We start from the raw sequence: 26,559 nt of genomic DNA, 5'->3' as shown, positions 1-26,559 counted from the left end.
AACCTCTCTCACCAGCCCTTGTTCTCGAGAGATTCCAACCCGGGAACAAAATGCAGCTGAACTAGAAGCTGCTATACCCAAACATGGCCTCAGAAAACTGTTTCTTTCATGGTCTGTCCGTGCATCCCGTGAAGCACTGACACACTATAAAACAACCTGCACTAGTGCAAAGGAACGAGATGATTTATTTTGTGCATCGCTGGAATACTCTATAAGTTAGTTTTACAATACATTTGAGAACTCTGTACATGAGATGAAATCCTAAAAGAGTAAACTTTGATCATTTGAACTATTGTCTGCCACATTAAAGATTTCTTACAACTCAATAAAATTTTGCTCAATTTTCCTCTGGTATTTCATAATAAGATCCATTTAAAAGGCTACACAAGTTGAATTCACAAGGCTGATAAAATAAATTGGCCATGTTCAAACCTCTCAGGGGCTTTTGTTCCTCCTTTCAGTTACCCATTTCACTGTGCCTGTCGCCTGCTGCCAGCTGCATCATTTGGATGAACTGAAGCATATCTCCCCCCTCCTGACATGCAGCAGTGCTGTCTGCCTCTTGAAGCTTTATTTTATTGCCTTCGACAACAACATCAAAGGACAAGAACAATTTCCTTTCCCCTCTCTAATATGTTATCAGAGATTGGAGAGTATGAGGATCCAATGGATTCAGATACATTTTTCTTGTAACAACACAATGCTAGACAGGATAAAGTCTTCCTTCTTCTCACTCTTTCTGAATAACTTTGCAGCAATAAGAGCAAAAAGTAAACATATCGGAGAAAAAAAAAAAAACAACAAAAAAATAGGAAACTATGCAGTTAGATATGACGAATGATCCCAGAGCAAAGAATAAGCACTCAAATTCCCATGCTAATCCATCTCAGAGTTCACTGAGGTGCAAATCTTTTCATCACCTCCTCAGCTGGCGCCTGTACTGCTCACACCCAGGATGGCAAAACACAAAGGTTAAAAGCTCTCCCTAAGGCAGCCTTGCAGAGCCAGCTCAGCTCCCAGGGGTGACGAAGCCATTTGTCTTGAAGAATGATTTCCCCTGCAGAGTGGGGGAGACAGTTGTATTAATTTGGACCTTAACTATCTCTCTTTCAATGAAGGAAAGAAAGAATTTGTTACTTGGTCTCTAATGGAGCAGTTTGCTAGCAATTTTCCCATTTCAAACACCGTCTCAGCTGCTAATGTGTAATGTTTTGTCAAGCTTGCCTCCCCATAACATAGACAAATCACTAGCTTAGAGAAAAAGAGAGAGGGAGTGAAGCATCAGTACCGATAATTCTCAGCTGTCAGATGAATAGAGCCTACAAATGAGACAGCCATGCTCTATTAACAGTGCCATCGAGCTCTTGCCTGAGATGTGTCAGAAACGTCCCTCTGAATCCAGCAGCCATGAACTCCCTGCTGGGAGACAGCAAGTGAGTGAATGAGCCGGGCTGCTCCCTGCATCACGCTGCCAGCCGTGCTGTGGGGCTCACTGGGGCTCACATCACCCAGGCAGCTGAGAACTGAAAGCGATCTCCAGGAGAGAGACAGCATGAGATTGGATTAGTGTGCAGCAGTGACTGTCAGAGCTGGTCTCTGGCAGGATGCACAGCCTCTGTGAAGGTTCTTGGGAAGGGCAAAATGCTTTCTTCCCTCCTGTCCTATAAGGGGATTTTCAAGAGCCGGTCGAGGCTATCTGGGAGAAATAACCCACATGTTCACCCAATGCTTTGTATTAAGGAGGATGAAACTTCCTGAACAACAGACAGCATGCTTGCCCTTGCCAAGGGGAGAGAACAACTGGATCACAAAAGCTGCTTGGACTATTATTTGCCATTTATCTCACATTCTGGACTTGCATATCTTATCATGCATTTTAGTCTTCAATGAGGAAAAGTTCACAAATTTATTTTCAGTATTTAATAGGAATAGATCATACTTAAAATCTGGTTGTCTTACAGCAACTACGGGCTACAGCCGAATGCCGTCCTGACCCCTTTCTTCTTCCACCCACAGCAGGCTCAGGCAGCTGCACTGATGGATTCACCCAAAGACAGCACTGCATAGGGGACACCTTCACGGGGTAGGGAGGAACCTTGTCCTGCATTCACACTGTCAGCACTTGCAGCTTACTCTGCAGTGAGAAGCAGACGTCACACAGTCCCTGCTCTTTACACCGCAGCACTGCACAGGGCACTTCTCTGTAAAGCGTGAGGCAAAAATCCTGCAGTTCTGTTGCTTTACAAAGTGTTTATAGATCTACACTAACAAGAACTAAATACCTCAGTGCTTGCTTTTTGTTTTAACTAAGATAGCTAAAACCTTAGTCTCTACCTTAGCCAAAGATTGCCACTATAAACACACACAGTTCTCCAAGACTTTTATAATTCTACCTTTCATCACAGTGCCTGAACGACTTCCAAACAAAATTAATATCTATTATGAAAAGCTCTCTCATTGAGCCTGCCTCTCTGTGTTAGGAATTAGAGAAGTGAGAGCCAGTGAACTGTCCACCTATATTAATACAAGGTGACAAGCAGAGTTCCCCTTGAAGAATAATATACTTCTTATACTGATGTTTGGTGTTGATTTTCAGGATCCAGCAGTCAAGTTCCTCATGCTTCTCAGGCATTCATCTAAGGGCAAATTCTCAGTGGACAAAATCTCACCAAGAATAAAGTGGCATTTCAAAATAAATCTAGCTAGGAAGTTACATAGTTAACTCCACTAACCAAAAGGCATCCACCAGAATGAAACCACTTCTTTTGATGTGTTCCCCCATACCATGGTGTTCATCTAAAAGTAATGCTAGCGATATTGGATTTTCTGACATACTACAGTTAATTTGGTTAAGCTGACCCAGGTCCCAGCGTAAGAAGTGAATTTATAATGGTGGTCAGACTGGAAACCCACTGGCTCTGTTGTGGTATTTTAATTTTGTGACAAGTGCTGTACAGACAGACAGGGATATATCAGATAAAACTGTAGTTGGCTATTTTGCAAAACAGTTTTTGACAAGATACCAATGTTTTTATCTATACAAACACAGTATGCAGTAAGATACTGCCAGACCTCAAGGCTTCTCTGTCTACCACTGCAATACTCCATCTTCCCTGGTGGTATTTTTGGCTTTTCTCATCATACTGCAGTATTACTTTCTCCTGCCAGTCCCACTGATTGCTTTTCCCTGCTCCATCTTCAGAGGGGGTGCAGCACCCACCAAACACGATGTCGGTGCCTCAGCTTGCTCAGCCCGCAGTCCACATCTGTGAGACCTTTTTGCAGGCTGTGCCCAGGGGTAAAAGCAGCGATTTCAAGTGGCCACTCCTTGCTTGCAAGCCATCAGCAGTAGGTACAATCAGTGAGGATGCTAATAGGCTAAATGCAAGCTGTTCTAGGGGTAAAATACAAAATATCCTCTCACTCTTCTTTTGCTACTTCCCATCATTTGATATTTAGGATCACTGCTGTACCTTAGAAGGACCTAGCTAGCGTTAGATGGAGATCACTTCCCTTCTCAGCACACTTCCATGGCTCCCACGGACTTGGGATCTGTATTTGCAGGAAGATTCTCTCTGTGATCTGCCTACAGATGGCTGTGAGGACCATGGGACAGAATGCGTCCTTCATCTGCAGAGAATCAGCCACCTCCAGCTCCCCTCTAAAGAAACACAGCCAAGCTGTGTGCTTCATTCAACCAGCAGGTGTGTCTTCCTGCAGGTCTGGGTTTCCAAGATCCTTTGGTGTGGTAACAACAGCAGAAACTTTGGTCTCACTTTCAGATTGTTGTGGACCCCCACGGTTCCAGCTGAGACCTTCTGCATTCAGTTCAGAGAGCTCCAAGGAGACTGGCCTGGAGGGTGCTACATGAGGGTGAGGTTCTCTCAGCTACTTTTCAAGAATGCAGGCTCAGATCTCTGCTGAGCGTGTTTTGTTGTGGCTGGTTTTTGTTGTTGTTGCTTTGGTTTCGTTTTGTTCTTTTGTTGTTCGTTTTTTTTTTTTTAATCTGAAGCTTCAAGTCTATACATGGGAGATGCACGGTCTCTTCAATGCATACTAACAATCAATACTTGGCCTACTGCTACATTTCACAAATGTAAACAAGAAGCAGTGGTTTTCAACAAACCAGACTTGGCAAAAGGTTTTGAAATACATTTCTGTTAGGGAGTTTTGTCGATCTGAATCTCCTACCCTTTGCTGAAAGACATTCAGTTAACAAATTTGATTATGTGGTACCACTACTTGTTGCCCTTTCTGGCCTTACCATTCATTTCTTGTTAACGAGGCTAAATACACGTCCCTGCTGAAGTGATATCTCTGGAGCAGAAAGGGACCAATAAAAAAAGCCAACAGATCCAAACCTACAGCCCTGTAAGAACAGTAACTCCTGCAGAGCTTGTCTCAGTAAATTTCACCTGCGCTTAACTTTTTTTTAATTAATTTTTTTTTTAAGTGTAAATTTCTCAATTGTAAAAAGAGAGAACATGGTAAAAATCATGCAACCAAAAGAATGAATATCATTACTGGTGTATGCAGTCTAGATTTATCAAAACAAAAACACCTTATCATGCTTAGGGATGACACTAGTTACTTACACAGACAAACATGTAAGAGATAAATCCTGCCTTGGTCTTAAAGCAGAAACTCCTTGCAGTTACTGCCTGTATTATAAACTATTTTTCTTCAGCTACCTCAGCAAACAAAGCACCTTCTTGACATTTCCCATAATTTTGTGTTTTTTTTCTGCTGACGGTCAACCTAAAATATTTTATTATTTCATCCTTATTTTTGGGTCTTGCCATCATTCAGTAGAAGGTCATCTACCTGTTTCTGGCTTGACAGTAGAAATCTCATTTTGATGTTGAATGTAAGGAGCCAATAATACAGTTTGCCTTGTGAAACCCACTAAACAGTAGTCAAATTTGACATGTGAAACTGTCCAGAGCCAATTTAAAGCAGTGAATGAAAATCATATTACATGATTCAACTACAGGAGCCAACCTGATTCCCTACCCAGAGAACTTGCCACCAGAGGCAATTATGGAACATTTATTACGGTGTTCAAAAATACTGTGCTGGCTTCAGCTCCAGTATTTACCGGAAGCCTGGGAAAATTAGTATAAGTTTCTTTTAGGAGGGAGAATAATGTTAAATTCATAACTGTCTTCCCTCTACTCTCCCATGTGTGGTGTCCACACACTTATATTCTTGAGAAATGCAAAAAACTTTTGTCTTCTTGAAGCTGAGAAAGTATGTCCATACTTCAGGATTCCCAACACAGTGTTACTCCCATGACAGCAATTCTCAGAATATTAAATTTGTCAGAAATGCATTGATTAAAGATGGAATAAGTACAACATTTCATTTCAAAGTGATTTTCTTGAAGAAATGTAGGCTTGTCTTCATTTTGACAGAATGATGCAAAAAAACAACAGCATTAGATCTTTTTTTAACAATAAAATTCTAGCATTTTTCTTAAGTGTAGAAATTGTACCAAATTCAAGTACTATTCATGCCTAGAAACCCTTAGTCATCAATTCAACTATCAGCTTTCAACAGAGAGAATGATAAAATAAATCAATAAAGAGAAGTGACTCAAAACTGACCTTAAGCCTTAGCTAGCTACTGGTAGCAGCGCTGCCAGCCTTTTTCACTGACTCTCTGCTCAGAAGCCAGACTAGAAGCTGTGGTTACCATCTCACCTGATATGTCATTAAGTGTATCTAGATTCATGTGTTTGTAGAGTGCAGTCTGCAGACCATGGGGACTTGGCTTTACAGAGTAATAAGTGTAGAGCAACACTGCATGCTCAAAGCGGTCCTACTGACTTTTACTGCAGCTGTGAGTCCTCAAGTGCTTCTGAATATCTCAGTTGAGCCAGCCAGAAAAGGAAGATTACATCATTAATGACCACCCATGGAAGTCTGTGCAACTCACTTGCTCAGAATCAATCAATAAACCCACAGGCAAAAGGAGATACAACCCAATCTGAACATGATCTCCTCCAATGCCCTCATTTTAGAATTTTCCTGTTTTTACACCAGATTCCATACAAACACATATATATAAAATTTTCTTTACTGCTTCAACCTGAATCCTTAAGTATTTTCATGTCTTTCTCTATTTACTGAACTCAAAATCAAAAGATGCCATAATCAGTTCCAGCAAAAGGAATCATGAGCAAGACAAGTACAGAGTCAACACCTCTGAATTAGTATTTAACTGGAAGTAATAACAACAGTTAAAATAGTTATTGGCCGTGTTGTTTAGCTGTTGTTGGGTTGCAATTGCTCATGGTGACACACCAGGAAGGCAGTGTTTCCATCTCTGTGAACTGCACTGGCTCCAGCTTCACCCACTGCTCTGTCGTGGCCTGGCAGCTTGTCCGGCCCTGTCTGTCTGTCACCCTGCCATCCCAGCCTGCCTGCCACATCCCCAAAGCCCACTCGGTGAGCTGTGCCCCAGGATCACTACTGGCAACTACAGGCTTTATCCCCAGACATTCCTCACTTTCTCAGACTCTTCTATCAGTCTGTCACAATTGACTTTGTTTCCGGTCTTTCTCATCATCACGTTTGCTGTTTCTTGTTCAGCCTTCCTTACCCCAACAATTTCGATACAGAGCAAAGCCCATCTTTATTCTCTCAAGTCTCTGTCCCAACACACACTGCAATCCATGGCGATTAATCAGATCCTCCTGTTACATCCTCAGAAGGTCCTTCAGAACAGCAGTGCCTGATAAGATCAAGTCTGATCAGAAAATTGAGTGTTTGGAGACTTCATCTCCTCCCCAGTCCCTAGGTCAGCCCTCCTCTCCAAGGCTGAGTCCATTTTGCACGTTTTCAAGCCATTATGCTATCTCTCCCTTTTATCTTACAATCATTTTCTCTTACCCTTCCTAGACACATGTAAACTTCTCCTTTTATTGCATATACCACGCCAATGTCATGATGTGACCACATCACTCATTTACCAGCAAAGCATGAAGGCATATTTGTTTTGGTATTTCTCTTTTAGTAAATTTCCAGGTGCTTAATGATTTTTGCTTTCATCAGAGCATTCATGCAGAACTGCTCCATGGCTATTCTCTTCAGTTTCTCTATAACATACAGTGGTCATCTGTTCTCTGAAATACAGAAGGGAATCACTTTGTAAAAAGGGAATCTTTTACATCACACAACATCCTTTGTCTAATCCTTAGCTTTAGTTTCTTGAGTTTTCTTCTTCATTTTTCCTCAGTTAATTTGGCTGCTGCTGTCAGCTCCTGACTAAACAAATAACTTTACAGAAAAGGAATAGCATTTCATACATTCTAGCTATCTATTTTATGAAATGATGAAGAAGTAAGCCCAGCACACAGCTTTCTAGCTTTCCTAAATTCCTTTATTTACTAATGAACACGCTTGTAACGAGGGCCTTCAGGATAATGCACCAAAAGGAAAAGTATAATACAGCAACACAACAAACTTCCAAGTCACATGTGGCAGAGGTCAGAAGCAAGGGAAAATGAGTATTATATGTTATCTGTTTTATGTCCTGTGACAAGGGAAGTGTCTCTTTTGTGATAGCTTTTTATCAACAAAAGCAAATGTAAGACTTTTTGGAAGCTTTGCTAGAAACGCTCTGCCTTTCTATTATTAATGAAAAAAGAAAGGAGGAAGAAGGCAGAGTAAAAGATCCTTAATTAATACTGAAACATAGAGTAAAATGTTCTTCATCTTTAATGATCTGGTTACAGTAACAGCTGTGTGTTTCAGTTCTGCAGGAACTCAGTCAAGGGTTCTTATCTGGCACAGTTTGGCTTATGAAGAAAGACGAAGTTAAGAGGAAATACAAGTAGAAAGCTGTAATTGAATGTAACTAATAAGCAAAGGAACTTGGAAATGCCCCAGGTGAAGGAGTAAGCACAGCATTTTAATACTAACATATAAATATTCTGAATAGACTACAGTCTACAGAGGAAATGTTTGGGGTTTTTTAATGTGGAATGTGTATTTACAATGCTAGGTAGAACAGATGAATGAAAAATACACCACCTCAAGTAATATCCCATAGGAATTTTGAAATGTGGTGTGTGCATTAGTAACCCAGCAAAGTAGTTTGTTCATACCACGTATTCCAAAAGAGGAATTTCATCTCTAGTAAGAGACAGATCTCTATAAGATAATCAGAATCAGCCCACAGGATAACAGGGTACAGAAATAAGTGTTCAGGCAGCACCACTACAGCTGCCTTTTATGCAAAGGGTGTGACTTATCTCCAACAATAGGGAACAACCCCAAAGGGAAAAAAAAATACCATCCAACACATAACCTCACAACTCGCTGTGCTGAGAGATGTGGGCTGCTGCACATAGGGAGAATTTGTTTGGTTCCATAGCTGCATTACAGCAAGAGAACATTATTCTGCCTATTGTAGCAAATCAAAAGACAGTCATTATTCCATGTATAGCTGGAGCCTGACCTTTGGATGGATTTTTATTGAATAAGTGTAGAGTAGACTCAGCCAAACTGAATTTCTGAGCAGTACAATAAACTTCTCATAAAACAGAATGGTTTTCTTGGTCAAAGGAATTTACGCCAGGATTTTTCTGAGAAAACACTGCGGCAGCAATCTTCCATCCTTCTGGAAACATTTTGTTCTGTGAGAATATCCTTTACTTAAACTAGATGTGAGAATGTGTAATGGTTTGCCCTTGGATTTTAGATTATTCTTTCTTACCAGTACTTTGACAAAAAAACTGCTCTACCAAAAGAAAAAGAACGGTACGTGCCAATGGCAATGTCACTGATGTCACTCATTCTGATAGAACTACTTGAATTTCTTAAGATATATTTCATTAAAAAAGTAAACTTCTCGGCATTGACTGCATTATAAAGTCAGCAATAAGGTTTACATGAGGGTTAGCTCACATTACACTCTGAACATACTATCCACCAATATTCCTTCTGCAGAACTACTCCCACCGGAAATGACAATGAATTTGTAAAGGATGTATGCAGGATTGATGTGATCTAAAAGGATTATCAGTACGCAGAGACTGAAACAAGCATGGCCTAAAACGCAAGAAGTCTGACATGTAAATCACTAACAAGCTTCAGGCAGTGTTCTATGGAGCTAGAAGTTTTATAACCTGCAGGTCATGAAAGTTTCTCAAAATGTTACCTGCATCTTGACTGGCTATCTCATCATCTACCTTAAAGGATCTCCAAGGTGCTAGAGATACTAGAAAGGAGACAGGATGTGAATATTCAGTGCTACTGTGACCAAGCTAGGGACCAACATTTTCACTTGCTCTCTGACTCTAACTGCACTGCTGCAGGGAAGTGTTGGAGCACACCAGTTTCAGTCTTCCTGCAGGTACTGCTGTCCATGTGACTTCAGCATAGGGCCACAAAGCTGATTTGATTTCTGCTAATATTGTTAACATTACCAAGTAACATTTTACAATTCTCTAAACCCAACCCTAATTCGGGAGCAAGTCTGAAACCAGTCTCTTTTCTGCCTATTATAAAAAACTGTTCCAGTCACTCCTGCAAACTTGCTTGTCCCCTATCTGACAGAATTGAAAACAAGATTAAACTCTGACTTTTCTTAGCACACTGAACAAAATTCATATTTTTAGGATATTTTTAAGCTAACTTCCATAGATAGAAAATCAAGTATTACACGTGCATTTTATATGCAACAATGTAAGCAGACACCAGCACAACAAATACGTTCTGAATTTTGTCAGGAGGCAACTAAACAGGCATTCAGAACAGCTTGTGCATGGGTTTATACTTCCTGTAAATGTTTTAAGGACTCTACATACATGCTCAACAATGGTAATTTTAAGATGTTTATTTTCTGCATTCACTGTGCTAATATTTTATACCCCAATAGGAAATAATCAAGCATAGTAAGCCACTTCTAATTGTTATGTTGAGATAATAATCCAAACAATTTTGAGGAGAAAAATAATAAAAGCAACTGATGAAGTCAGAGGAACAGTACTGTAGAGCAGATCATCAACAAGCCATGTAGCACATTGCCTTCACTGGCCATAACCCCTACATTCCTGGCAGTCATAACAATGGAATTGCTTATGTGTAGCCTCACCAATTTATCCTTTATTCCACTGAATTTTGCAATGCAGCAGTTTTTCTACAGCAATTAAAAGCTGCCCACTGACAATAAAAATATTTAAATCCATACTATGTAGTCTGTAAAAGCTGGTTGGATATTGGTAATCACTGCACTACAACCTCCTAAACAGGAAAAGAATTAATCTGCATTCCTTACAGACTAAACAAAAGCAATTTAGTTTTCTCTAATAGTATTTCAGGATCATGGCAGAAGCTACGGACACAAAAATAGATGATTACAAATCTTAAAAGTGGTAAAAAGAAACAAGTCTGCATTTGATCTTTCAACACACAATTAAGAAAAATGTTAAAGAATTGGGAGTAATGATATGTGGCATACCAGAAATTGGAGGGACAATCTGTTCTGATGTCATATCTCACCTCTTTACAAATGCAACCTGTCAAATTGACATGAAATCCCTCCACTTCTTGAGGAATCCACCAACAAAAGATAAAACAATCTGACTTGACGAAAACAAAAAGGGACTGTGTTTTTCATGAGTATACAATTGTAATCCCAGACTTGTGAGATGTAAACAGTCTTCACACAATGTGACAGGAACTTCACCTTCTTGCGAGGTAGGGAACTTCAAGCAGAATCTTAATATATATCAATGAATGGTTTGAGCCCTTAATCAAAAGAGTGTAGGCAAAGAGGACAAGTACCATAATCAGCTAACTACTCAGAACACAGTTTTCAAAACACATGACTTTCTTTCACGTAACAAGGATTAAAAATGGAGAGAAATGACAAAGAATGATGCACTGCACTGGCACTTACATTTCCCAAATGTCCTCCGGTAGGTTAGCTGGAATTTCTGTTAAGCCCCTTCCTCGACAATCCACTACATTGTTGCTGCAGGTGCAGGCAGATGGGCAAGTGATGGAACTGGCACTGCATGATGGTGGTTCAGACTGGGAACCTGTGACATAATGAAATCATTACATGCTAGTTTTGAAAAATGATTGCCTGAGATTTTGACAATAAACTACATCAGCCTCCAAGTTTTCCAGATCCTTCTATCATATTAAGTAATGATGTATTTGGATTCAGTGAATATAATGTGCTATAAATTAACCGTCGAGAAAATATATAAAAGGTTACTGTGTTCTTCTTCCTCGGTCTCTATTCAATCTGTTTTTCTTCCCAGACAATTCTTTGGTTCCCTCTACAATCAACCAAATTAATTTATTCAAAGATTTAGAAAATAAGCCTGAAGATCAAGGAGCATCTCCAAAAGTTGTCTCTGCCTAGAAGTTTCCACTACACCAACTTTTACATAGCGAGAGAAGAATGTCATCAACAATTACTTATGTTTTTGAAATGATGTGAGCTGTTATGGATCAAAGACCAGACATAGAAAGCTAGTTTTCTCAAGGTAAGACAACGCAGATAATAGAAACACACAGAGAATTACAAAACATAAGTTCTACACTTCATATCCCTGCTCAATCTAATAATTTCTTGGAAAGATAAGAAACTGGAAAGCAAATGTTTAGCATGAGGATACTGTTCTATATACATTCTGATCAGTTCATTAGATTCAAGTTTAATTGTCAATAACATTTTTAAAACTGTAGCAATAATACCAATTTTTTTGTGTTTATGATTGTTACATCTAAAATTTTTTAAATTTTAACATACACACACACAAAGAAGAAGCTTTTGCCACAGTAATTAATTTTATCAAGATGAAACAGTTACTGATGTAATTATGGTAAGTTACACTTCCAAGCTGCATATAACAAAAGAAACCTCAAGTATCTTTTTCAGCTGTGACCAGACAGAGAGGACTGAATACAAATGCTTGTGGTGATAAGATGTGACAAAATGCTATGAGAAATCAGAAAAACTGGTACTTTCCTAGATTATGTAGATTATAATCACCCTAACCGTGGTATCACAAATAATGTGAAAACATGGCAAGCTCCACGCAGTGCCTGGGGTTTGTCTTGGAAAAGGCACATGACGGACACTTTCATAAAATGTAACTGCAGGGTATATTATTATGTCAATTGAAATATTTTATGTACGCATACACATTGCAACATTCTTACAAACTGTTGATTTATGCCTAAATACCCTCTGGTTTACCCCTTAATTGTGCACAGCAAAGTCAACTCATTGTAAAGCAAATGTACATATGCATATATTTGTCAAAATCTGAATAAGACATAAACATCTGATAAGTAGCCAAGATATTTGGAAAACATAATATGTAAGAACTGCTTTTGAAGAGTGGCAGCTAGAAGGCTTTTTGCACCTGGGGAAGAACAAGATCTTATAACACTGCTGGCTCAGATGTTGCTGGCAGACTATCTACCGTTTTCTGAAATGCTGCTTGTGACAATACCAGAAGCAAAGCTGGTCCCAACGTGTGTTCCTGGAAGAGCAAGAAGCCCCAGGCAGCCCGGTCTACGGGGTAGCAACCCTGCCCACAGCAATGGGTTGGAACTAGATGAGCTTTAGGGTCCTTTCCAGCTAAGGCATTCTGTGATTTCAATTTTGTAAGAAATGTTGCAGAATTGTGGTACTGTGTTTGAAATTTCTTTTTAATGTATCATCAGTGGACTTACAGTCAGGACAGCAAAAAAAAAAGTTAAGTTTCAAAGCACTATATGTTTTAAATACACCTTTTTTCTGATGCTAATCAGAGCTGTGAGTGACTCTTGTTTGGCAAACCAGCCCTCAGAACTCCAGTTCAGGAGTCTAAAAATTGGATTTTCAATGGTAGTGACCATCTTAAAAAAAATGAATGTCAGACGACATCTGTGGTATGGGCAGGAGTCACATTCATCCTCCATGAGAGTGTGGAGCTTTCATCATGAGATGATGCCTTCCTCTTTGCTAAAATACCCTGCTGCACTCACAATCCACTTTCCAACTTTTCTGACAGCTACAGATAAGCAGTTTACAAGCAACAGCCTTTATCTCAACACACAGATGGTTAGAATTCTAGAACAGCTTCACCCTACAGAACCAGTTAGGCAAAAACAGAGTATAAAAATAATTCAGTAGTGTAATTAAAATCTAAATTCTAGTGCATATGCTCAAGGAATCAACTTCATATTTTTTATCAGACAACCTGAACACTGACAAGTTTCAGTTCCAAAATCTTAATAGACACTGTCTTAACACAGTCCAAATATGTGAGCATGTGTGTACTACAGTGCTTAAGTTCTAGCTACTTGAATAAAAAAAAATCCCTAAGCTTCACTAGTTAAAAACATACATGTAGAGCAGACAAGACAAGCAGCTCTACTGGGCCTGTCTTCTGGCCATAAAAATGCAGGGCAGACATATCATCATTGTGAATTAATAGAATTCCTTCAAAAATTAATGGAGCTCTGCTGCATATCACCAAAAGCACTGCCAGCTCTGCCTTTCACCATGTCCAAGGTTTCTGTAAGATTTTAACTGTGAATGCTTCCAGAAGTGGATTATAGCATTTCAGAATGCACACCAGCCTCTGCTATCCCCACATAGGAACAGGAGGTCTGCTTTTACAACCTCACCACACAATTTTTACTTGTTTTCTTTGTCTGTCTGCACTGCGGTGTGATGTCCGAAACAAAAGGAACAATGAAAAGTGCAAACAAAACACATCAAGCCTTTCCAGACTGGGAGAAATGCTCAGAGTAGGAAGGAACACTTCAGAACAACCCTCGCTCTCCAGAAGGCAAAAGGAAAATTGGCAGCAAGGTCAAGTCTTCTACACAACTTCTATCACACACAATGGCTATGCTTGCTGAAGAGATTAGTAAAGAGGAAAAGGCATTTTGCAGTTATACCACTACAACATACTGCTGCGGGTTACAGAAGCTTTAATAAACTCCCTTTTCATCAGGGCACAATGTCAAGAAAACCCTGAATTACTGCCAGTTGGAGTTTTAAGAGACTGTTCCCAACTCTGCTGTATTTAAATCAGTATCTAGTACAAGACTCAGTGGAGCTCAGCTCATCACCTCCACATTTTGTGCACCACGGTACTGCCGAGCGCTGTGTACTAATGGAACACTTTGAAAGGAGATTATATTAGATGCTCTGAAAAGCATGACAAAACAACAGAAAAACCAATCTTCCTTACACAGAAAACAAGTAGCATCAGTGACAAGGCGCTAATGAACGTCCCATTACAGTATCTCAGAACTTTCCAGACAATGTTTGAATGGAAAGGTGATAAGCTAAGCTATTTGTGCTGGCTGCTGCACCTTCCACATCCTCTCCAAAGAAGGACCTGACACATCGCTGACTGAAGCCATTGGGAGTCCTTTAATTTATCCTGCATTTGGAGTAAGAGCATTTACTTCTGCTTCTCCACTAGGAAAGAGGAACTGCGTTGTGAACAAAATTCTGATCTTGGGCTACTGTGTAAAACCAAACCAAACCAAAAGCAAAGCCACCAATTAGTTGGCCATAGAGATACACCGAGCCAAAAGAAAGACAGAAAGCCATATAACAAGTTTATTCCTAGTGCATGTGGAGCTGGAATTGGATGGTAAAATAGCACTGGAGATGTATAATGTTACAGGATCTAACTTCTGCTGAAAAAAGTGAAGCAAAAAGTGAAGAAAGGCTGTGTTTATGTGGCTCTATTTCCCACATATAATGAGTGATTCCTTTTATTCATTTATTTATCTATTTAAACTTTACTTTAAAAAGCATGGAAAAATGACTGTTTTTATAAACTTAATTTCTTATTATAAACCTGAATTCTTGGAGAGCCCTAAAATATCCAGTGCTCTTGTCACTGCTCACTGACATTTTATGCTCAATGTAAAAATACTTTGATCCATACTGAATGCAACCCTGTACTGTCAGTGAAATTCCTCTTTCACAAGCAAAAATACATCTACATTGTAGACTTCTGAACATTTTAGCAGAATAAAAAGTCTTTATGAACAAACTGTCAATTCGTGGCATCCAATGGTTTTATTAATGTTTTCCTTTTGCAAAGGGCAAAATACGTATTATGGATGCACACTGAGCAGGGATCTAGCACCTATTACATCAGCTTTTACTAAATCATTAAGCTGATAAAGAAAAGGTCTCTTTAATAATGTTGTAAACAGTATTTAGTATTTTATTTAGCTGATTCCATTAAATTAGGATCTTGTCTTAGCTACACAGTAGATCTATGGAATTAAAGCACCAAAAAATCTAAGAGAGTTTAATTAGTTTAATGTTTGCATACGCGTAGAGAGATGGTGAAAAACAAGTCTATGTAGGCTATGGAGTTTGAAGTTCAGAAAATTAAAATTTGGATTTGAATTCCATAGCTACTAGAGAATGAGAATAATGACGTATTGAGGACCCCAATGTAATAAGAAGAATATCTGAAATCTAAAAATGCATTTTCTTTTTGCTGCCAATACTTCCTGGAAAGAAAAGACCTGGGAAAATCATAAGTATTTCAGGATTCCTGTTTGTGTTCTTCACAGCTGTGGTGGAAACAGCAATGGACAAATCAGCTGCATTTATGCCATCTCCTTCCCAAAGGTCTCGCTGTCACCTTATCATTTCAGATTTTTGTTTCTCAGTTTCACACAAGCACTAATTCAGCATCTTAGCTATGTTTTTCTCTAATTCTTAAAAATCATCAACACAATTATACATGTTGTTATATAAAAGTTACCCAATCAGAATATGGAAGCTAGAATAGGAACCCCATCAACAAAAATTACTATGCTTTTTGTGCTTGATATAATGGATGGCAGTCTTCATGAGTAGGGTAGTTGATATTTGGCATTTCATCAGCCTGCAATGCTTTACGTTACAGTTTCATACTTCAGGTTAGAGAGAGAGCAGAGATGGGGAGAGGCTCAGAACTCTGCAGTTTATGGAGGAATTAAGTGCTCTTTTCAAATAAGTGTCTCATTGGCCTCTAGCCTTTTAAGAGCAGCAAACAGACTGATATTACAATTAGCACAGAATGATTATGGAGTAGAAATGAGGAGTTTAAATGTCACTAGGATTTAAAATAAATTTTGCAATGACTAAATAAACTAAATCTCATTTGCACTGACACCCATTTATGGCACGCTAAGTAGTATGCTTTATTACCTCCTCACCTATCCAATGCCTTCTCCCTAGAAGAGAGCAGCAGCTCTCTTCTATCAGAAAAATTCTAGTTATTAGTAAAAAAGTATTGATGGATTTCAAGAAAATCTGACAGGATTTAATGGTTAGAAGTCTGTGGTGACTTTAAATCCTTTTAAGTGTGGCAGACAAACTATTGATCAATAAACAAAACAGTACAAGTATTGCAGATCTGTGGGTATGTTATGACCTTTTGTGGTGTAATTAAATAGCTTATTACAATACTGGGACATCTGAAATCAATCACTACTACATGAGCTTTCAATGGGCTTCACTAATGAAACCTCAAAAAGATACCTAAAACAGATGTATTGCTTTGAATGGTGCTTATAACCCAGCATTCAAATACAACTGAACATGCACAGTCCTGCAGAGAGATATGAGAAAGACAATCACAACTACCTCCAATTTTCTCCTTCTTTAACAATGGCAAATACCTCATAATGGAGGAAAAAACTGTATGTTTATTCTATAGGAATGCACAGTAAATGGTTTATGAAAATATTTTCATCCTTGGTTCAACAGATTTTCACTGAGCACAGCATTAAGAATTTATGATTAGTGACTTAGGCCTCAACTGACAATGTTAATACCACCAACTTCACTGTCTGCAAAAAATTGCTTGTTATGAATATTCATTATCTGATTCAAGTTCACTGTTTTGTTGAATATTCCCAAACAGTAAATTTATCTGTTAAAAATTCATGGCAAGAGAATGTAACGCTTCTGTAGGCACACTCAGTACTAATTGGTTTACAAATAAATATTGAATAATAAAGAAGAAAATATCTAAAGGAAGTGAAAGGAAGGCGTGGTGCAATAAGCAAAGCCTATTTTATTCTACAGAAGTCCTATTTTGAACGTTTTGAGATGCCCTGATAAAGTGAGACCTCTGAAAATAGACCTCACATCACAGTGTCGTACCCTAAAAACACTATTTGCAATTATTTCATTAACGATGATAACCCCCAAATTGCATGCAGTATTTCTAAATGAAATGAAATACAGTATACCAAAGAAGACAACCAAAGTCTAATGGGTAATTTGTTCTTCTGAAGGATTAATAAAACTGCGACAGAATCTGTGAGACAATTGAAGTCATTGCGAAACTGTGACAAAGCTGTTCTGTTCTTTGAATATCTTTCTCCATCCTGGCAACACAGACCTACTTTGCTAACAGCAGCCAGAACTTGCCTTTCTGACTATCACGCCCTGAGGAAAGCTGCTAGCATGTATTTGGTTCTCTGGGTTTGTACAGATAGGTTTCTGTAGGGCTCCCCAGCACCTTTCTGCTGCTGTGACCTGTGCCACAGCTCATGGTATCCACCCAACTCAGCACTGAGCATCATGGTGCACTCCCACTGAATACCAAAACAGCATTACTGCACTACTAATAAAGCAAGCCAGTATTTCTCGACATAAACATGAAACCTAATCACATTATTATTGTTAGAGCAACAGCTCAAAAGCCAAATGGATGAATAACTATACCTGAATCTGCCAGTTTTAAACAAGCATTTAAGAACTACACATACTGCTCTGGGGAAAGAGAATTCCAGAACAGAGGTAGTCACACTAAAAAGGTACAGACATAATTGTGTGACTGTAAAACTACATTCATTGTAATTTAAAGCCAATTTTAAGCTTTGGTCTTCAAAGATATATTAAGTGCCCGAATAAATATGAATTTTACCCTCAGATTTGCATAAATAACACCATATGTGGCATCTTGCTCGTGAAGCAATGCAAGTAGATTCTATAAACTCATGTAAATGCTAATGCTACAGTAAATTTAAGTTGGTAATGGGGAACTCGGAATAATCAGACAACAAACTCAGGTAAACAGTGATGAGTATCTCTGCAAACCTCCTGCAGGTTCTCACTTCTAGAGCAGCTAATGAATGCACGGTATTGAAATGTTTCTTTAGACTAGATCTAATGTTAGTTTGTGCTGCCAAATTATAACAGGAGATAAAAATTCAATCAGAGTTCCACAAAAAGTTTCTAAGAATATTCAAAGCTTTTGCTTCGTTGCTTTTTTTTTTCCCAAAAGGCTTTAGAAGTCATACAGTACTGAAAGTTCTGCAGAGACCCCATTGTAAAGAGCAGTTACTGTATTTCTGTTGGTCATAAAAAACCTAAAACAACAGTGAGAAAAAAAAGATTATATTTATCTAATACAACTCACTCTTTGGGAAAGAGGTGAAAACCAAACAAAATGCTTCAGATCACATCTAAAAGCAATAAAACAGCTGTACAATGAGGATGTCCACAAGGCAAAAGATGAGAATTGACACACACGCAGAAAAAGGCCTCCTCTTCCTACCTTGTTCAGCTTCTTGTGACCACTAAGCCTAAGGGCCATTAGCAACCCTACTCTGCAAGATCTGGGTTATGCTGCATGGGGAGAAATCACCCTGTTCCCTCAGGAGCAGTAACTGCTGCCCTGCGCTGGCACAGCTTGAATCACTAGGAAACATTCCTCCCTGCTTTTTAGTTTCCAGGAAGCACCAGTCTTCCATGCTGGCAGTACCTCTACATCCCATGCTGAAAGAAACAGACCCACTGCTAATTATGCAGATATACCATTGTGCAGCTTTTTCGAATAGGAACAGATGGGGAGGAGTTCCCCTCTCCACACACTTTTCCTTTGGCATCTTCTGAATGTTCTCATTAAGACACTAAGCTTGAGGAGTGATATTTTATTAGTTACTCATTGTTGGTTTTCCCCTCAACAATATGCTATGAAGTTATTAAGAGTAAGATGGAGAAAGACAGACCATCGAGTTTTGTGTTCTGGGCCAGACAGTAACAGCTATATTTTAAGACCATTTGACCTCACCTAAACAAATAAATCTGCTTCCTCCTTCCAGCTTCCCGTCTGCATGAAGCAACAGGAAGCTAGCATATTTTCATTATTTTGTATCTCAGCTGCAGTTTCAGAGTATAATATAGAAACTAGATCTTCAACCAAGATTTGGATCTATCCAGTATTTTCTTAAATTCAGTATCAGTTTATTTAGCCAAAAATCACTGTACATTTGGTTCTTCATTACTTCCTTGCCTCAGCTTCAGTCTGATGCAACTCTTAGTGAACTTTCACTGATTTAATGCAAAATTAAGAAATAAGGTGCTACTGATGGTGTGACTTCATGAACCCTCTACTTCAGTTTGCAAAGCTTTACAGATGTGCTAATGTGAGTGAGAAAACACTACATGACCTGACATAACTGATCAAGATGTAGATTAATTTCAGCGTCAAGTAGAGCAGGTAGAAGAAAAATCAAGGAGCGATAATACAGCTCACGAGAGAGCAAAATCAAATAAAAACATTATCCTAAGGGAGCTTGGGAGAGAGGGAGCAGAGAAGGACAAATAGACAGAGAGAAAGAGCAAAGAAAGAGGCCATGAAACATGGCAAGGAAACATGGTTTGATCCAAGCAAAGACTGGAAGGCTCTGAGTTTTACTGAGGATATGGCAGCACACACACAGATGCTTCTCTGAGAGTTAAGGGAATATAAAAAGTTCCCAGGCATCACAGTGCAGGTAGTATTTCAACTGTCATCAAATCCTTGCTCCCCTCTCTCTTGTCACAGCAACATGGAAGTGAATTGCAAAGTTGTAGTGAAGAGAGAGAGTGGAGATGCATCATCTCCTATTTGCAGCTCATCAGCTAGACACTCTCACTCTGGTGCCAGGTTAGCCCCTTCCACAACATTTTGGCTTTTTTTTTAGGAGCTGCAGAACCACACACTTCTCAGAGTTCTTTGAATCAAAGCGGCTGCATGGGGCAAGAGCATGCTTGAAGATTTCTTTGGAAACATAACAAAAAGTTATGTCAGGTCATGTAGTGTTTTCTCACTCACATTAGCACATGTGTAAAGCTTTGCAAACTGAAGTAGAGGGTTCATGAAGTCACACCATCGGCAGCACCTTATTTCTTAATTTTGCATTTAAGGCCCAGATGCAGGCAGGCTGCTCTGTCAGGGTGGCTCTGGAGGAGAGGTTCCAGTACGAAGAGGAGACAGCTTGCTGAAGAGCCAGCCAGAGGACTCTGGTGGGCGACGGGACTGCCAGAAGTACGCGGTGCTCTCCCCAGTGCTGAGAGGCCAGCCAGCCCCAATCCTGCTCAGTTCTGTTAATGACCCTTCCCCTGCTTCCTCAGAAACACAAATCCAATTAGACATATTTGCAAACCTTTCTCCAGGCAACTGCACATTATTTAATCCTACACATTAACCTACAGTTCTCAGTCAAATGCTCATGGGCACGAACAAGTGAGATCTGGAATAGCTTTTCTACTAGTCACCACTTGCCTGCAAGTGCCATTTGAATTAATATTTTTATAATTTACATTCTCAAGCCGACCAGTATTTTTTGAAAAAAATTAGCTGCAGTTTACACAGTTTTCACATATCGGCAAATATCTCTGATTTCAGCAGTGTTATGTTGACAGACCTTGAACGCAATGCTAATAAACCTGACTGTACAGGACAGACAGCAGTGTATCCAGAAGGAAACAAGAAATTTGGGTTCTGGGTATAATACATCTCTGTCAGTGTTTCACCTCTTCTTTTCCACTTTACATTATTCCTTGCTTTGAAGCATTCAATATTTGTTTCAGAAGCAGTGTGTGTCATAAAAGGATTTAAGAAAAAAGTATTTTTGCACAGGATTCAACAAACAGCCAGGAGTTGTTGAACAGGGTTACTTTTCTACCTTTCCTACATTATCTTATTCTCCTCTTTCTACTCTGAAATATGCAGCAGTACAGGCTCTGAACGGGAGTACTCTGATAAAGCCCATTTTATAGTGGAGGAAAAGTTGAGATTTTTCTTCTTCTGTAATGTATTCCCACTGCCATTAAAATACAAGTACTTGAAATTCTGAGCATGTATTAAAACAAAGTAGTTCAGTACACTGTATTTCAGCACTTTGTAAGTATGATGCAAAGAAGCTTTCATTGCCAGCTAGAGGGTAGTTACAGTGATTCATATAATCTTAAACTGTATAAAGTTCCTTTGCAGAGGGACAAGTTCAGTCCACCATTCACCTCCTGTTCTAGTGTGACTTCATAGTCAAACAGGAATAAATGAAGCTGTAAAATCAGCAGTAAGACCTGTAATAAGGAGCAGAGAAGATTTATAATCTCTTTAAACATGTAGGTTTTTTTGTGAAAGCAGCAGATACTGAGTTCTCTGCTAAATCTTGCACTAAAACAAGCTCTTCAAATGTACTGCTTTACCAGGATGTGTGATTTCCCAGATGAAGGCTAAGGCATACAGTGTATGAACAGACTCACTGGAAGTTTCTTTAATTTTTATTAATTTATGCTTTAATAAAAAGCAGGACAATTTTGAGAGTTCTCTCTTACATTCTTGGTCCAACATGCAGCTGTTAAATCATCTTTTTTTCTTTTGGAAGTAAAAGGCTGCACAGAAAACTCCATTTTGATGAGTTCTGTCCATGTTAGATTTCACGTTCAGCAATTATTATCTCCTCTCCTGATTTAAACCAATTTTCTTTCAGATCACTAAATCATAAATCCAAATAACTGAACTCACCCTCCATCTGAAACTTCGTTTTGTAAGACAGACATGCTCTAGTTACATCTTTGGTAAAATGAGATTCTGCTAATAGCTCAATCAATTATCCCCTTATTTTTATCCTTTCTCTGCCAAGATTGTCAGATCTCTAGGTTTTTCTTTTTGCTAAGCTTTTGATGTATTTTGCTTGTTTGTTTTTCAGATATTGTGGGCATTTTCAGATCTCCTGAACTGCACATAAGAAGCTCAGCCCTCCTAAAAATCATGCCACAAAAATTATTGGTGCACAACTTCATTTTCCATGTGCCCACAATATTTCCTGCAACCTCCAGGGCTGGACATCAATTTACCAGCTATGATATTGTCAAGCTTGGGATCAAACATCTCTTCTCAAAGTAGAACCATTTTTCTCATTGTTGCATGTAAATGAACTTACACACAAAAGAGTCAAGGCACGCATCAAGAGATGCTTTAGGGAGTGGACTCACAGGTGGCGACTGACAAATAAGCAAAAACAAGTACAAAACAGCAGAACAAATCCTTGAGACACCCGTTACGCAGTTCTTGTATTTACTCTCTTTGAAAAGACTTTCATGTTTACAAACATATCTAACCAGTAGGCAAGTCAAGGCAGGTACCAAAATGTATTGGTAGGTGTTTTACTGTAACATCAGGTATGGTACATTTAAGTACAATGCAACTTCCCTACAATCAAACCGTCTTCTTCAACTCAAACATCTAAGATGAGTTCAGGGGCCCTGTGGCTTATTATGCTAAAGCTTACTGTATGCTATGTTCTTTTAATTTATTTTATTTGGCTGATTTACAGGCCTTTAATTTAAAATACGCATTAGGTGGGACCTATCCTCTTCAGACACATACAGGCTTGGCACTAACACAGCTGTGAGTGCTGACCTCCATGCTTGGTTCCTGTCTGATCAGCTCAGTATTCCCAACTGAAATTTCTAATGAAAGAAGTGACCATAACTGTACCTCTTCCTTCCCTGTTTTATACTGCTCTCGTGTGTTTGGCTTACCTCTTAGGCCCACAGTGTGTCTGGCTAGCCTAAATGCTGTCACCACCAGTAGGTCTGGATAACATACAAGTGGTGTATGCTTCTGTGCATCTTGTAACACCGCAGTCTAACACACCAGGCTGTAGACCTGCAAATTTTACCATTTTGTCTGCCAAATTATCTCCAAAATTGTGTCTGAATCTTCCCTTCTTTTTCACAGCATACATGCTCTTAAGTCTTTCCTCTGCCAGAACTTTTCAGTCGAATCTAAAGGTCTCTTTTTCCAATTTTTCTACATTTTTTTTTTCTTGTGTAAGACGCATTTCTATCACAAAAGCCAAGTGCAGATTTGGAGGCTTGATGAATGGGCCTAATATATAGACACATAATTTGCAAATTGGCCATCAGCTTCATTTATATACAAGGAAACTTGTAGACAGTGAAATGCTTTGGCTCCTGAAGAATCCTCCTTCAGTCCCTGAGATAAAATCTGCCCCTACCATTCCATAATCCAATCATTTATCAACAGATTCAGATTAGCATTTTCTATTTCCTTTCCTTTATATTCCAGTCAGCTGTACAGCTCTTCCCCTGAGAAACGCCAAATTATCTCCACTTAGCTGATAACTTTGGTTGATATCATTGCCAATACTGAAGGAAAAAAATAATAATTTGAGAACTGAATTATTAACTGAAATCCAATAATTCACATAAAGCTGAGAAAAACAACAACTTGATCTATTATTACACAGTTTAGCTATGATAAAAACAGCAGCGCTACAGAGCGGCATTCAGATACAACGCAATCATTTTCCATTCCCTCTTTTTATGCTAGTATCAATACAAAGCTGTCTGCTGATAGAGAAACAAAGTGGTATCATTACCAGAGCAGACGAAGTCCTTTTTCTGCACCTCGGCCACAAGGAAGCCCCGCAGGCTGACCGGCGCCAGGCAGAAGGTGAACTGCCCGATGGTGCGTCGCTGCCGCAGCCAGTCGGACAGCCAGGCCAGGTGGCAGTCGCAGTGCAGGAAGTTGGAATGCAGCCGCCTACAACACAGGGAAGCGCCCCAGAGTTACCAGCGGTGTTATAACAGAAGGCACAAAGCACAGCAAACAAGTACGAGGCTGCCTGCCTCTTCTCCGCAGTGTAACAGGCATCAGTGAAGGTTACTGGCTCCAGCTCAGCCAGGTCTCAGCTGTCTACTCTGCCATAACACACACAGAAACATCTACATAAAAATTCAACTGTTTTTCATAGCTGTGTAATCACAACCACTCTGGAAAAAAGAAGATACTGAACTTTAGAGGCCTCCAAGTAATCATTTTGCCTATGACTTCATTTCAGAAGTAACTGCATGAATGACATGGAACTGAGTGAATTTAAAGAATGCCTTTTACAAACGAGAGGACCAGGCTGAAAAAACTGATGATAGGTAATTCTTCCCTCCTCTCTCCTTTTTAAATAAATGAGAAATAGTAATTAAACAAAACCAAATCAAAGATCTGCAGAGGCTATTGATCCCTTTCCTGTTCCCGTGTTGCCTGCATGACTTCACCAATGGTGAACTTTTACTCTGGCAATTTAAGACAAGTATTTAGATTCCAGACAGGGCTCATGATGAAGAAGGGCCCTCGGCCATGCTCCCTTCCGCACACCTCATGCCTGGCACTGCACACTTCCAGAAGCATGACCACACTGGGAAAAAATAAGTCTGCCACATTATGATGCATTCAGAGAGTGAATTTGTAAATATCTTAATTGCTACCAAAGTTCAGATCAAAACAAAGGCCCAAGATGTTAATTATTTCATCCTTTGTAATGACTCGTATATTTGCAGTATTATAGCAAAGCTGAAACGATAATCTGTCAGAAATGGTTAGACAAAGCATTATTCACTGATACCACAGGCATTACACACAAAAAAGACAACCCCAATTGGTGTTGCTGGATTTAGCCTTGTCTATCCAGCAGAGAAGGTGTCTGTCTGTCTGTGAGCCCTTCCTGCTGCCAGCTCTGATGTGGGTCCCAGTCTGTATGCTGGGGTGGGCACCCACAACTGGAGGGTGCAGACCTGGAACTGAGTTTGCTCTGTGGAGATGGAAAGCACCTCCTGGGAGAGCTGTGAAGTGTAGCTGTTTTAGAAGGATGGCTACAAAACATTGGGTTTTTTTAGAGATCGTGAAGCTATTTAACAACACTGCAGTAAGTTAGATTTCTAATAAAAGGTATTGTTATTAATCTGTCTGGAACACTTTGTATCTTCGAAAGCAAACAAATACATTTACAAAGAAAGGGAAGCAAATAACATCTAGTCAGAAATTATCCTACATACAGCAATGCTGCTCTAACTGCTAAAGAAAGCAATGCATTTACACGCTCAGAGTGTTGTCCCTTCCCATGGCCAGGGCAGTCAGCTGTGATGGTGTGAATGACCCTCCTTCAGGAGGTGGAGTCTGGCCCATTCCCTGCATCCTGGATATGACAGGCAGGAGGGAATATTACATTTGCTTTTCACAAAAGGGGCATCTTCCCAAATCAGTGAGCTGGTAAGGTTTGTTCTATTTTTCCTCTCATTAAATGTGTATGATTAGTTTTTGGGTTCCCAATGTTAGTGGTGTGAACTGTCACCCCCTCAGCAGCTCCTCTGGGAGGGCATCAGCAGAGGGAATATGTTTTTTGATAATTAATAGTTAAAATATCAATAATTAATTAATTAAGTATTAATAGCCACAAGTAGTTTGATACACTGATTCTCTGCAAGCATGAAAAGCAATGAAGCGATTCAGGACAATTTCAGTTTATTAAAAATAAAGAAAAAATAAATAAATTACACAATTCCCTACCTCAGCAGTCAAAGTGCAGAGATAACGGGATATTTACCATTAAGCAAATAAGTATGAGGGACATGCTTTAATATAAATAAAGCTGTTTCAAGCAAAGGAAAGCAGATCAATAAAAACTAATTCCTGTCACTTCCAATCAAGGTTAAAAGATCAATGAAACTTAGCAGAAGGAAAGACAAGACAATGAAAAAGGCTGCACAGGAGAGTTGATTCTCTTGAAGAATTCTTCAAGTGCTTCAAACCTTACTAGTTTTTTATTATTATTATTATTTCTTTTTCTCCTAGGAGTTCACGTTCAAGTTGCATACGCTCTATTTTTTCTGCTCTGCTCTTAAATGAGCAGATTGTTTTGAGTGCTATGACAAAAAAGCTGTTTGTCCACAAAACCACCACAGCAAAAGCAGCTGTGGCACAGGCAGCCCCAAACATCCTTTAATGGATCCCATAACACGTAAAAAGAGATACAGAGGGAAAACACCATCTGCACCATGCTGGGCCTTAGCTAGAGAGGGCTTGTCCCTGCTCGAGGGACACTCAGAATAGGGTTCCCTATAAGATCTTCTAAAAGTATGTCTAAATGTGAAGCTTTCTGAGAAGGCAGAAAAGTGGATTTCATTTAAGGAAAGCGTAGAGCTGTAATGACCAATTGACCTGAATTTGCATCCACAACCAAAAGATTAAACAGTGGATGTTGTTCAGCCGCTGTGCTTCAGATAGGTATTTCATTTCATGGAAACTGTTCCTTGAGGCTGTGTATTAATGTGGGAGAAACAAGTTACTAAGCGAAATAAGGCCCAGGAAAGTGAGGAAATACTACAGTTCTCACTTCCCCTCCCCCAAAAATCTTCATATGAATATTTTTCATTGTGTGAACCAAAACTGATCAGTTTTATGCCTGCTCAGATCCACATTAGCTTTGTTAA

At 39.3% G+C, this 26,559-nt stretch overlaps 1 protein-coding gene across 1 annotated transcript in view; it reads right to left on the bottom strand.

The window, feature by feature from the left end:
* The window catches only part of SLIT3 (slit guidance ligand 3), a gene marked incomplete at both ends in the record, with an annotated part of 466,941 nt that overhangs the window by 147,535 nt on the left and 292,847 nt on the right, over positions 1–26,559 (bottom strand). Inside the window, 2 exons of the mRNA XM_079542234.1 lie at positions 10,909–11,050; positions 23,676–23,839. Coding sequence (XP_079398360.1) covers positions 10,909–11,050; positions 23,676–23,839 — 306 coding nt within the window. The remainder of the gene's footprint in view (positions 1–10,908; positions 11,051–23,675; positions 23,840–26,559) is intronic.

Source organism: Tetrao urogallus (genome assembly GCF_951394365.1).
Source record: "Tetrao urogallus genome assembly, chromosome: 14".
Taxonomy (NCBI): domain Eukaryota; kingdom Metazoa; phylum Chordata; class Aves; order Galliformes; family Phasianidae; genus Tetrao; species Tetrao urogallus.
The sequence above is the reverse complement of the archived record's forward strand: the minus strand, read 5'-3'. Positions and strand labels throughout refer to the sequence as shown.